The sequence below is a fragment of the Lissotriton helveticus genome, chromosome 1_1 (assembly GCF_964261635.1).
Source record: "Lissotriton helveticus chromosome 1_1, aLisHel1.1, whole genome shotgun sequence".
NCBI classification, from domain to species: domain Eukaryota; kingdom Metazoa; phylum Chordata; class Amphibia; order Caudata; family Salamandridae; genus Lissotriton; species Lissotriton helveticus.
This window is the reverse complement of record NC_136057.1, coordinates 913,823,539-913,838,211: the sequence shown is the minus strand read 5'-3', so window position 1 is coordinate 913,838,211 and position 14,673 is coordinate 913,823,539. Positions and strand designations below refer to the sequence as shown.

Genomic DNA, 14,673 nt, shown 5'->3' with positions numbered 1-14,673 from the left:
ATTGAAAACACTGAAAAAACCCCACCAGAATTTACCAAAAATAGAAACTGAAAACAGGAAAGCTTAACTATGGGCTACCTCTGGATGGCTTAAGAAATTCCACTTGAAGAAGTGTATTACTGCTCAATCAAATAAGTTATGTGAAAGTGTCCGATCCATCCTCCTGGAAAGGTGATCGTCTGATCATGGTATCTCTTGGAGTTTTGATAAAAGTGTATACAACTATGCTTAAATCGGTTATTAACAAACTTCTTTTCCGGCCTTTAAGATGCACAGTGAGAAAAGTTGACTATGCAACCTCACATTTGCTGATCAGTGTGATCAAGGTTCAGGCAATTGTTCTGAACCACTTAACCTGTCTACATAAAGCTGTAAGGCCTGGAACATGCCTGAGCTGATACCCCTAACTAACTCTTATCTGTCCTTGTCATCTAATGTGACTAAAAACATCAGTTTGATGGTGTCTCCCTTCAACAGCAACTGAATTTTGTCAAAAGTTATTTTGTGCCCACAAAATTGCTGAAAGTAGCTAACTGGAAAGCCTGATGTAACAGTATAGCTGTTAAGCAGAGCACAATTGACACAAACAGAGCCACTGGAATTATGCCGCAGGAGAGGACTGCTACAAGTTTGACTGAATTATGCGGCAAGAAAATGCAAAATATGCTGCACCTTTTGAGATAGCATCACTTCATGAATTTGTCATTTTTACTCACGGTAAAGCTGTCTGGGCAAAGGTTTCACATCATTAGTACCTTTTAACAACCAAATGCAGCAACGAGCGACTGAAAGATAACGAGGCAACTTTTGTGAATGACCTTTCACTGCGTCTGAAACACATGGCACCAAGTTTTTAGTAACTTTTGATTCATATAAACTAAAAAAGCATTTTCTTTTTAAAATCTGCTGATTATGCAGCATATGATCGACTGTGTGGCAATTGCGGCAAATGCTTATTTAAGTGGGAAACACCACACCTGCAAAATCTCATAATGCCATTGTCCCTGACCATTGTCTGCCCATTTACATCCCTTTTGCAATATCATGGCAGGTGATGGAGTGACTAGTTAAGATAGAAAAAATATAAAACCAAGTAAAACCCTGCATTGGACTCAGACACTGCTAGAGCCGCAGATCAGTTAAGGGGAGGCGTAACTCTCATAATTCCTTGTAGCATAGTCACGCAGAATTACCCAAGAATTCAGAGAGGTTACACAAGAATTGTGTGAGAAGACTATTTCTTCATTTTGCGTAATTTCTTAGCGCAAAAATGCCCCCTTGCATCCAAATTGGAAGTGAGGATGTATTTTATGCTAAGAAATAGTGCTAAATGCAATATAATATAAATAGCAAGCACAATCAGCCATGTGTGCTTGCTAAATGTGCTCTTGGGGTAGGATTTTCCTCCAATTTACTACCGTCATTTAGCGTTATTTTTTGTGCAGAATGCACATTTGCGTCGAAAATGGGCACGAAGATGCATTTTGTGCTAAGAAATCGCGCTAAATACAGCAGAACATGAGAAGTGAGCATTAACGGGCGCTCACTACATGTGCTCTCGCAGTAGGATTTTTCCCCCAAAATTACTCTTAGCTATGCGAGCAGGAGTAATCGTAAATATCAGTAATATTGTGTCAAGTAGTAAACAGGAATTGTGGAATGTACTCTGATTACTCCAAAGTAATAGAAATTCTGCCCAGGCCTAAGAGCGGTACAAAAGGGGGTGGTGATGGACGGAGCATCAGAACCAATCAAACACTCACACCCAGTCAAAAGATCTGGGTTTGATCCATCACCGTTCTTTAGCCCACTCTGCCACCCCAGTTCAGACATGGCTATATGCAAATCAGTCTGACCCTGTGCCTCATGGGAACAGTCCAGCCCGAACTGCCAAGCCATGCCTTCCCTGGTCCGGAAACAAGCTTCCGAGGACCGGTTTCTGGCATTTCAGCCGTCTTTAGCCCGGCTTGCTTGAATCCAGTGGCAAAGTGAGCAAGGGACTCACGTCTGAGCATACCCTGCCACACTTATGGCGGCCAAAAGCGGTACAAAAGGGGGTGGTGATGGACGGAGCATCAGAACCAATCAAACACTCACACCCAGTCAAAAGATCTGGGTTTGATCCATCACCGTTCTTTAGCCCACTCTGCCACCCCAGTTCAGACATGGCTATATGCAAATCAGTCTGACCCTGTGCCTCATGGGAACAGTCCAGCCCGAACTGCCAAGCCATGCCTTCCATGGACCGGAAACAAGCTTCCGAGGACCGGTTTCTGGCATTCCAGCTGTCTTCAGCCCGGCTTGCTTGAATCCAGTGGCAAAGTGAGCAAGGGACTCACGTCTGAGCATACCCTGCCACACTTATGGCGGCCAAAAGCGGTACAAAAGGGGGTGGTGATGGACGGAGCATCAGAACCAATCAAACACTCACACCGAGTCAAAAGATCTAAGAGCATCACAATACAATGAAATTAGAAAAAGCACTTTTGACAACCGAGATCACCTTTGAACTTTGAAGTTCAATTCCAAACCGTACCAGGTGTCACTTTCGTTGCTGTCACTCTATGTAACCTTAAGAAGGTTGCAATGGTCTTCCCAATATTCCGTTGTATTTTGTAGATCCCGCTACAACATGCAGGGGACATACCTGCCAAGTTTAGAAAATCGGGAACTTTTGAATTATAAAAAAGGGTTACAAAAAGCTGTAGCACTGAGCTACCAGTCTCACACATCATTAGGGCCCAGCTGTGTGGCGAGGCCAAGCGGCAGCTTCCGGGTCAAGCTTGCAAAGCCCTTGCAAAGGGTTAGAGGAAGCTGGGATAAAAGGACCTTTCAAACAGGAAGTGCGCAGTGACATTTTTATGAGCAGGAGTCAGAGGGGCTGCCTAACACTGAACAGTCATGTATTCGACTACTACTCTAAGTGAAGCCTGGGCCGCCAGCAGGGGAAGTAGGACGCACCTAGTATACTGTCGAAAGCTGTTCCATTAAAAAGACAAATGTAATTGTCTTTTTTTTTTTTTTTTTTTTACTGCTATGGTCTATGGTCCTGTAGCTCGGGTTCCTGCTTCCGTTTGTGTTGGGCCATGAACATGCGCGACCACCATCTTTTCAGACCATGTCCTCTTTCTGTATGGTTGTTGCTTACTCGAAAGACTCTAAGGACGGGACATTACTGGATTGAGATGTGATTGGTTCAACACATTTCACTGTAAACCGTGTAGCATAACACTTATTTATTGATTTGAATCAAAAACAGCCATGGCTGACACAGACCGGGTGTTTTTTTCAATAGAGGTCAGACCAGCAGCAGTCCTGCCACACACACAGACACTGGTGAATTGGGAGAAAGCTATTTTGCTGTAAGAACGAAAGTTCTGGATTTAATTTTCAGTTTCAGACTAAACCGCGGTTGTGGAGCACGAGGCGCAGACAGGCATCAGTGGGATGAGAGGTAGGGGAGGGATGGTGGACGATGCCTTGTGTACGAACCCGGCTTATTGGCCCTGACTGCTCCCTGGTTAAGGGGAGGATTGAACTAGCCGCTAGGGCAATTCAGTAGTGACAGAAGGGCTGGTATGACCAGTCAGTGTGTGGGCCATGTTTTTGGGCTGGTAGCCCGTTTTTTTCGGTTGATTTCCCTGCAAGTACCTCAAAACCTTGAGTGCAGCGAAGTCAGATGCATGGATTCTTCTCTTCCTTCCAAAAAACCTTTTTAGCATGTCTTTAATTATTTTTTTATAACTGCCGCAAATTGCAAATGCGGGTCCTTTTTAGCTGTGTGACTGTGAGTTGCTAACGAGGCGAGGGCCACGTCTATTTTGATTACGGGGTTTATTTTCTGTCCTAGTCTGAACTTAGTTATGGGAACGGCTGAAATATATAGGAAGTTAAAAAGGAAAACTGGTCGCAGGCGTGCTACGCCCATTGGGCTCAAAGGGTTTCAGCCCCCTCCCCCAAGTCGTGTGTGGCAGTCCGGCTGAGACAGCTTCCCGGGTACACACATAGGCTCGCCCGAGTACTTCACAGGTCTTTAAAAGACCATTTACCTGATAAACAAAGCTTTGTTGTCTTTTCACCCCTTCTTAGAGCCCCTGCATCTCCCCTCTGCATATTACTGGAAGAATCAGCCCCCCGTACCCCTGAAATTTTTAGTAGCCCCACCCCCTAAACTTGGTTCTATTTGCACCCTTGACTGGACGAGAGAGAGATGTAGCCTTACAGCTTGAGCGGTCGACCTCAAAGCTGGGGAACCAGGTTCAAGTCTCGGCAACGATGCGCAACATCCTGTGATTCTAGGCAAATCACTTAATCTCTCCGTGCCTAACAAAAATGTATGTGTCCTTCTGTAACAAAACAAGTGCTGACGTAAAGAGCTCTGATACCCAATGTCTCGGGTCTAGTTAGACATTGTAACTCGTAACTTTCTTCTTACGTGGGACCCTTTCCCATGATTACCGGGCAGCCATGATTCCAGTAGTTTTTGGAAACTGCAAAGAGTGCACCTTTCCCTGCTTTGTGTACATATTTGTGGGTGATTGTATGTTTACCTCATATTTTGCAGCTAATTTGAACAAGCTCGTGAAAAATATACCTTTTTGCACAAAATAATGAGTAACTTAGGTTCACAGGCTCGTTCTTGAAGGCATTAACATAGGATAATTAGGCTATGTCACTTGAATGAGCCAATGAACTGCAATTAAACACTGGTTTTTCATAACAAAGTTGAGTGTAATTTTCAGTTCATATGAAGAATTCCATTGTTTGTGAGAGGGCAGTCTACAAATGCTCTACACATTGCCACTCCTAATATAATCGGCAGCCTAGCAGGCTGCCAGGAATGACCTGTTCCAAATGAAGATGATTGAGGGTGATGCTAAAGCCACCCTTTCCTAATAAACCTCACTCTCGCTGTGCAGCAAAACACGGTCTGATAAGCAGGGAGCAAAAGGCACAACACATGGTATACAATATCTGATGGTGGCTATCTTGGTAGCTGTCACATCACTTAAATAATGAGTGAGATACAAGTGCCAAAGATGCAGGAACCATATATTTCCATACACTAGACAGGGTATTAATGTGTCACACGCAAAATTGCTACCAAAGGTCACCCCATGTTTTCACATAAACCAGACTTTCACTATACCCGATGTCTTCCAAAAACCTTAAAGAAAGAGCCTTCCATACATTGGCTGTAAGGAGGGTGGTCATTTGCTACATGCAAACAACACACAGTACCAGGAAACACAGTAGTTCTTCTTGGGGCATTAATTTCAGGCTCTAGGAACAGCTTTATTTAAGCACAATATTTGCTAGATAGATTGTCCCGAACATTCAGCTGTGCGACATATTAGCAAACTAATCTTTACTCACTAAATGAAGAGCATACTCTACCAGGAAAAAGGGGGCTACTATGGCAGTCATGGCCAACATCTCTATGCAGGAAATATGTAAGTCAGCCACATGGGCCAATGAGCATACTTCCACAAAACAAGACTGCATTGACTTGCAATCCGGCAAAGAGATTGAAGAGGGACAAACATTACTTAGAAACATTTTTGCTTCCACTCCCTTTTCTACCCACTGCAACAAGGCAGATACTACTGCTACATAATCTGTGCAAAGAATATGAATTTACACGACATTTCAAGTTTAAAAAGAAACCAGTTTGCTTACCTGTAATTATGGTTTTTCAGCTTGAAACTCTGCTAGATTGACATGTCCACATTGCAGGTGATTAGTAGAGAGTTAAAAATAAAAAAACGACATCGTGGGCATGCACATGGGCATCGTGGGATTATGGTCAACTTCACACAAATGGGCTCAGACTTAGTCGTCAACTCCTTAAGCTAACCAAGAAAAACAGTTGTGGTCCAATCACCAGATAGCGGAATTGTGCAAAGCATGTGGTTCTAGAAGAGTTTCAAGCTATAAAACTGCAGGTATGTAACTGCTATTTTTTCTTCAGCTGTATGAGAGTGTCCCATTGTGCCAACAGCGATACTTTACTGGTCGAAATGGGCACTCTGTCCAAACAACATTCCACCCTCCAGTGAGGTATTGTTTGGCCAGGTACCCCACTAATCACCCTGTAAGCGTGAGTATCTTGAATAAAGATGAGTGAGACATTCTCCTGTTTCAAAAATATAGTTCATCTATGTAATCTATTTGATTTATATATGCATTGCTTCAGATTTCAATATTCTTTATAAATCAGCTGGAGTCGTTCGGCCCTCATTTACTCAGTTCTGAACCGATTACTGCATGTAGCAGATTTAGGGGCACATTACGATGGAGGATTTTCCGCATCCTCCGGGCCAGCGGAAGCCACCGCTGGCCCGGAGGATGCGGAAAATCCTCTGCGGACCCACCAAAGACCCACCGCCACATTAGGATGGCTGGTGGGTCCTGGTTTCTGTCCGCCGCTTTTCCACTGCGGTTGGCTTACAACCGCGGCGGAAAAGGCCTAATATGGTGGCGGTGTCTCTCAGACACTGCCAGATATATTAGGATGGCTGTGCAAACATGCTTTTCTGCAGCGGATTCTCCGCCGAGGAAAAGCATGTGGATCTTCACCTCGGGGGCTGCTTCAAGCAGCACCCGCCGCAATGTAAAAAATACAGGATGTGACCGCCAGGGTGGCGGTCACATCCTAATTGCCGTGGAGGGACCGCCGCTGCCCATGCGGACGGTCCCTCCTACGCAGGGGTGGCGGACGGACTAGCGTCCGTCCGCCACCCCTGCGTAAGAGGGACCGTCCGCCACCCTGTCATAATAGGGCCCTAAGTATGTTATCCAGTTAATACCTCTTAGAAGAGAATCTGTTCGACTAAATATTCTCACACCTTCTGTGTTTTTGGGGGGTTTGCTTACCTATCAGCATGTTTAACACTTTGGCTGCGGGGCTCATTCCCCCGTTGTGCTGGGGGGGCGCGCACAGTGCCCCAATGCTCATGACGAGCTCAGCTCGTCATGAGGCACAGTGCTCGTGTGCTCATGACGAGCTGAGCTCGTCACGGCCACACCCATTTCCGTGGAACGTTCAGCACAGCAGGGGAATTATCCCCGAGTGTGAGCGTTCCACGGCTCATGACGAGCTCAGCTCGTCATGAGCACCTGAGCACCGTGCCTCATGACGAGCTGAGCTCGTCATGAGCACGGAAGGGGTTCAGCAATAGTCCATTGCTGCAAGCTATAACCAAGTGTGCTCGGGCTAGCATATTTACAACTCGTCATTCTGCTATCCCTCTGTTAGACTGCAAAACTGACCATAGCAGACTCACAGTGTCAGAGAGCTTGTACCCCTGATTAAGGGGCTTCAGTCTTCTTCTGTTTCATGCCTCCTCATTTGACTCACACAGTAACTCCTTTGCACTGTGCCTGCTAGTCCTTAACCTCCGGAAGGGACTTCCTCTGTGATCCGAAAAAGCTTGGATTGTTGCATCCATTACAAAAGTGGACACCATCTTAAGTGGCATCCCCTTTATGTACTTATTTACTAATGCTGATGCGATTCATGTTTAAAGGTGTACTTCCTAGATAACTTTATAAAAGCTTAAACCATTTCATCAATAGGTCAGCAATATATCTTTCTTGTCAACACAATGGATGGTAGCTGTTCCTAAGGAAAGAATTGTTCTCTACAACCTATTCTGGTTAAGCTATAGTGTGTCCAGGTAGATAGTATATCGGTGGGATTTAAGTGAAGGTGGGGGAATTCCTCCTTTTAGAATTAGTGCCCTCACACACCCTTGCTGGTGTCGTGCTTCAATCATTGGGCTTTGCTCCTCATGGGGGTGGCACTGCAGTCCCCCACGAGCCCCGCGAGAGGGATCTTTATCAGAGATCTTTGTTTAGGAGGTGCCGCAGTTGTGCATGTGGGTGTGTGGGCCTTGTGAAAGTGGGTGTGTGTGTGCTGATAAAATTATCTAACCAGATCCCCAAGGAAATTTTATTCTGGGGTCCCGAAGATGAATTAAAACATAAGGGACTGGAGCTAATCCTAAACAACAAATAAGTAGGGGGGATGAGTATGCTCCCGCTGCTCTCAGTCTGTGAGAGTGATGTACAAGTGAAATGGGGATAACATGTTTCACGCATATGGCAGGTCCCTAGTGGATCTTCTGTGCTCTTCGTCAGGACAGTGAGTCAGGTGATGTAAAACCGTGGTAGTCAGTAAGAGACACCCTGTACTACCACCAAACCTATATAAAAAGGTCAACATGCATCTAAGCGCTGGGAGATGCGTATTATTCGTATTCTCGTGATCCCAACACCTCTTTCAGTAAGGGATGACTGCGCCGGGGAGTTCTGCGGTTGAGAGAGGAGACCAGAATGTGCCCCGTATTCATGACCGCTCCTAATCCTGCCCTTCCAATCCGTTCCTGAGCATTATCCAATCCTTTCACATTTTCAAAAAACATGCCGAGTGTCCTGCCACCTACTCCTAACACTTGTTTAGAGATGTCCTCTCCTGCACCTATACCACATCCAAATATTACAAATAAATACCTAGCTTTGTCCCAAACACCTCACCACCCTCGGTGCCATTCTTCCCCTCCACATAAAAGCCAGGGATGTGCTGACAAGTTCTCTGACAGTTTTGTCAGTGCAGCTTTAAATTCACTGCCAACATGTGTACGATCCAGGGCTGACAAGGAATATGTTAGTTTGTAGAGGAAGAGTTCATACTGCATTCTCCTGCCTCACCTGGTTAGTGATGATCTGAGAGATGGCAGAAGGTGAATGAAATTGCCATTCTCTTGCAAATTATCAAGTCATCTTTTTATCTGTAACAAGTTACCTTTAGTTACTTTCGTCTTAGACTAGGCTCGCATACCTCTGTGGGGATATGCTGAATGTTAATCTTATCCATGAGTGTGTTGAAGGTCACTCATCCCGGCCTCCTAACTTATGGGTTTCTTGGATATTCTTGGTTATCCTTCACTATCTTTAAGAATATTCACAGGAGTTGTCAAGTAGAAAGTAAGTAAGCCGTCTCCTGAAAGTGGCTCTCTAGATTTCCTATATGATGCGTAAGCAGTGGACATAAAGTATATATTAGAGGATGGAAATTGGCTTGCAACAGTTTTGCTGTACTGCAGTTTTGATGTTAATTTTACATGATTTTTTAACGATATTTCAGTTTTTTGTACTTCATAAAGTTGATCTAAACTAATGTGTGAGATCTGAGTTACATGCAAAAAATGGTTTCCATTGTCATGATGGATAACCTACTAAAAGATGTATTTTTGGATTTTGAGTTTCATTTTGAGCTGCTTTTATTGGCTAGGTGTGTATATTTGTGTGAGCTGTGTGAGTGAGTTCATAAATCTACATACATATGTACAGATTTTTCACTGAAAAAACATAGCTAAAGGTTAGTTATGGTCCAATTAATAAAAAATGTATTTCAATTTGCCAGTTCTGGAAGCCAACACACAACACACTCCATAATCAAAGACAACTGCTATGTTTTGCTCTTGGTAGACAGTGTTATTTTTTTCACATGCCTTTTGGCATAAGGGTGTACTTACTGACCATGGCAGGGCTTTTCGTTATAGTGTACTTCACGTACCATAACTGGTAACTGGCATATTTGTTATATGTTCAATTAACCATAACAAGTTTTTGGACAAACTGTCATGCTCCAATTGCTTGTTGCAAGTGGCAAGCTGTGCAGCCACCCACCTGTGCATTCCATCAGCACCTACATCTTACTATAACCTTGAGAGCTTTACCTTTTGTGTTCCACAAAATTTACAAATTTCATAAAACTCTTGAAATCTGTGAATTGCCTGAAACTGATAACTTGGTTAAACGGTGTCTGTTTCTGAATTTAAAAGGTGTACTGTGATTGCAAGTGCCATAAGTCATGCCTTTAGAGTGGAGTTTGTTTTGTACTTCCCTAAGGTTCCTCTCGTAAGGCCTCCTCTTTGCTGCAGATGTTTTCACAGATTTAAATCCGTGATTTTGGCCAAGCTCATGATTTTTCTCATGGCGAAAAAATATTTTGATCCCTTTATCAGCATATCACATATTGAAAAATGTAAATGTGTTCCACAAAATTCATTAGTTTCTGAAATTGTGAATTTAACTCGCGATATATACACACAATTGTTAATCCTTTCAAACCCACCCAGCAACTTATTATACTCTAATGTCTCAAAAATACTACACAGATTTACACCAAAACATAAATAGTACACTTTCTCGTTAAATTTCTACATTCATGCCAACTTTTGCATAAATCTGATCAGCGGGTTTTGCTGTAGGACAGAACAACATTTCCTAAGGATGGTACAATGGAAAATGCCTCATTTGGCCCACCTTAACCTGAGCAGCATGCAAGCCCGATTCCAAGATGCATGCAGCTTTGAACTGAAAAGCTCTTATAAGCTGATTGTCATTACACTGGCAAGAGGGAGTCCCACATGTTTACGTCTGATGCTAAACAATAAGGATCAGTGATGTGGCAATAGCACTAATACAAGTAATAAAGTGGCCAGTATGCCCATCAGTTGGGTAGTGAAAAGGCAGCCATATTTGAGGTCCAACTGACACTGTACTGCAAAGCTATAAACAGTTCCAACATTACTTAAATCAAAGAGCTTTTAAGTAAAGAAATCATTATTTGGGATCACAACTCTTCAGTTCAAACTCCAAACTCCGACCCGAACGCCCACATATACTTTGAGTTCTTCCACGTTTGTACCACCAAGATTAACCTACTAGAGGTTAAACTATCCCGTTAAGGTCTATGTGAATGTGCGGAAACCCAAATAACAAATTCTTCTTTCGTAAATATTTCTTAATGAAAGCATTTAGAAAGAACTGCCATTTTAAGAAATCTTAGCACTTAATATTGTACCACACTATAGATTTGTGGGCCAGATACTCTTTCCATAGTTCTGTTTTACCGCTTTCCTTCTAAATGCTATCCAATCCTGCACTGGTATTGAACACCATTTACTTTTTCTATGACAATTTGTTTACTATTTTGACACTCCTCCTAGATAGCCTTTATGCATGAATGTTTCGTCCTTTCAATCTTAGATAACAGGTTTTTGTTACATTCACATAATGCCATGCTGTCTATGCAGGGTGGTTTAATACCCTTTGTGGTGTTCCGCTAAGTATACTCACCCCAGTGTTTTATGTGTTTGTAGGGAGAAACTGAAGAAGCGGCGGCAGAAGAATCGCCCGAAGAAGATTAAGACAACACAATACTCAATTTCTACCTCATCCAGTAGTTGGGTCTTTTGAAGGGAGAAGACACTGCCTTGACCACTGATTTTTCTATTGCCATGGCCTTTCCACTTTTGCCTGGGGGAGGGGGAGAATCACATAATCTAAAAAAGGACTTGTATTAATCACCTTTGTAATCCCTTCACAGTCCCAGGTTTAGTGAAACACTGCTGTAACATGGGGAGATGGTGGGGTACAGATTACCGATGCAACATTTAATTATTGTTTTCTTTGTCTTAACCTACTAGTAGCTTATTGAGCTGCTAAGTAAGGGTAGATGGGTCAGAATTGTTTTATATCAGGACTAGTCGCTCACTGCACTGCATACAGAACTACAAGAAATCATGAATAATTATTTAATGGGCATTTAATTAACAAAGGCCTGCCACATACAAACATAGGGGCATGCCTCAATCTGCTCCAACCCACTCCCTAACTTAGAAAGCTCACAGTTTAGAGCACCAAAGATAAGGGATAGATAGTACCCCAGTGTGTAACTTTCTTGTAGACTTTTACTTGATGTTTGTTTTTCACTTACTGTTGGTTTTCCAGGAGGAATTTAGGGCTGAATGATCAGTAAATTCTGCTAACAACCCAAACAATACAAGATAGGATAATGCTATATTCATTTTTGCAAAAGGGAAGAATGACAGTAAAAATGCTGTGATACATTTGCGAATCATTAACATATCAAAATGACATGCTGAACAAAATGATGCTTCTTCAGGAGTCAGATGTTGGGTGGATGCTGCTTTCAGGGCAGCCAGACACCACTTCAAATGACCAAGACGACCTCTCCAAAACACAGATGGCAATAGAATTGTACTAGTGCTCCACACAGGTGCACGTATTAATACTTGTTTATTAGATGCACCAGCCACGTTTTTTGGATTTGAATTTTCGTGCTAAGCTGCAAATGCCAAAACAAATATGAAACAGATAAAAAATCTAAAACCAAGTGGTTTTGCCTGGCTGCAGCAGATATTGGTCATACCTAATGCTTCCAAAGGGAACATATCTTCAAAACACTTGCAGTTCTTGATGCGAAGAATCAAGAGCATGTACCTCAGTCTCAAACATGGTTGTGTACTATTTCAAAGGGTAACTGTAATTTTGACATAGTATAGTTTTTTTGTTGCGGGTGGAAGGGTTGCCTTCCCTCCACTGCTGCATCATTCTGTCATTGCCTCACTCAGAGCAGCACTTTGAGCAACTGATGCAATATTGTATATTCCACTACTCAAGACTACCTCTGATACGACAGCCCTACGAAACCATGCTGCTACACGTACACAGTGCAGGAACATATCATTCACGCAGTTGACCAGTAACATTTTACGTTATCCCTTAGTTTTCCTTCTGCATAACATTACGGTTAGGAATCAATATTGTAGTTTGTTTCAGCATGACTATGTATATTTTTTCTTTTTTTCATCTTAAAACATACTTATTCACATTTTCTGCTAGATTTCTGTGTCATGTACTGTTAACTTGAATATATTTTTCTACTGAATTGTTCATGCGTTTGTAAGGATCATTTTATTCATTGGCTCCACAAGGCGGAAAATGTAATGTTTTAAATGTTACTATCCAAGTTGTACCTCAAATGACCGTTGAAAGAAATGGACTAATCATTTGGCCTACCTCCAGATGTTAGATGGAATGAAACTGGTTATTTTTCGGCATTACGTTTCTTTTTTAGATGTTTGAAATAGTTAAGATTGTAACCAATACCTGATCAAAGTATTTTTGTACACAAACTGTCTAAAATGAACACCATTTTTTTTTTTTTACAACAAATGACTTTCTTACAAGGAGCCTTTAAGAAACTTGAAGCTTCGTAGGTTGGAAGCAACAAGCTCGGCTTTTGCATAATGCAATCATGAATATGTTTTTAAAATGGTAGATTGTAAGTAAATACTTGATAAGTATGTTCATGTATTTTACACAAATGTGATTTTTGTAAAATGTTTCGACCAGATTTATTTTAAATACTTCCTATGTAGAGTTTTTATTCTTCTTTCTACTTTTTAACATTGTATTAATAACAGGGCCGGGGGTAGTTTCTCAGGAAAGCTTGTTGCCCATATGATGGCTTAAATACAGAGCCACAAGTAAGGGCAGAAAATTAATAATTTAACGGCTTCATCATCAAGGGTACTCTGTTAAGACACATGCACATTGTACCTCTTTAGAAAGAATGAGGTACTAACTGGGGCACTTATTTGGAAAAAATAAAAATTGAACCCAGTTTTTAAAAGTTGGATACACATATCACAAGCTCTTGTTAAAACTCTTGTCCGGCAAAAGCTATTGAGCTTTTATGTATGTTGTAACATCACGGTTGACTTGATGAAGCCGAAGTAAAGTCCGCGTGTTGGTTGGACCTCAAGCACCGTGGGACTTGCAACTCTGATGAAGTTCTGCCTTGTATTTTCTATATATTGTAGTACAATCAAAAACACACACATTACTACCTCTTAGGCCTACTATACCTCATTTTTTCAGACTGAAAAACTGCTCGTGGCCACGTAATCAGACGGAACATCATAAAATTTTTTATATATATAGTTTATTTTTGTGGGAGATAAATTTTATAAGACTGTTCTCGTTTGTCGATGGTCACGCTTTAAAAGACTGGACATTACACTTTTCTTCCATCTCTGCCACTCAGAGATGCTTGTAGGAAGAAAGACTCAATATGCTTAACTGCAGTTTACCTTTCCCTATCCTTTTGAGTGTTCCTTTTTTAACCCTGTTTTCTTGCTTCTTCATATAGAGTTGCTGTCTATGATTGTACTTTGAATTGCTTGCTTGTTGAAAATGTCTCTCTCATGGATTTTCAAAGTCTGTTCAACACAATAAACATATTAGCCTCTGTGATCTTTGTTGTGTTTTGTTCTTTTCCTTTGAGACTGGGAAGTAGTGGAATTATTCAAATGTTACATACTTATGTTTTTTTATTCAGTTCCTGCTTAATTTCAGATCCAATATGATCTGAACAAAGGGGCTGGAAAGTTTACCAGTTGCTACATAGTCATAGAAGTTTGCATCGAAATGGCCCGGTCAGAAATAATGAATCAGGAAACAACTGTGATGCTTCTCAACAACTAAATATTTTCCCAGATTACAACAACACATAATAAGCAGGGTTATATGTGCTGGCCACTCAGTGTTGAATAAAATGTGAGAAGAAAATATTACTTCATTGAATTGTCACAATGCTTTTGACTTATTCTTTAAGTTGCAAAGGGAAGATACCTCAATGTTGAGCCCACCTTTTCTTCAGTTTGTCATTTACCCTAAGTAAACTGCATTATCTTTACGTTTCATAGCAGAAAGTGTTCAGATTTTTTTTTACATACAATAGTCATTTAACTTTTTACCCTTTGATGGATGACTCTAGATAAAGCACAGAATAGG

At 41.8% G+C, this 14,673-nt stretch overlaps 1 protein-coding gene across 1 annotated transcript in view; it reads left to right on the top strand.

Moving 5' to 3' along the window:
- The window catches only part of HMGA2 (high mobility group AT-hook 2), a 294,508-nt gene extending 280,377 nt beyond the window's left edge, over positions 1 to 14,131 (top strand). Inside the window, exon 5 of the mRNA XM_078676284.1 lies at positions 11,172 to 14,131. Coding sequence (XP_078532410.1) covers positions 11,172 to 11,219 — 48 coding nt within the window. The 3' untranslated portion in view covers positions 11,220 to 14,131. The remainder of the gene's footprint in view (positions 1 to 11,171) is intronic.
- Positions 14,132 to 14,673: the final 542 nt, after the last annotated feature.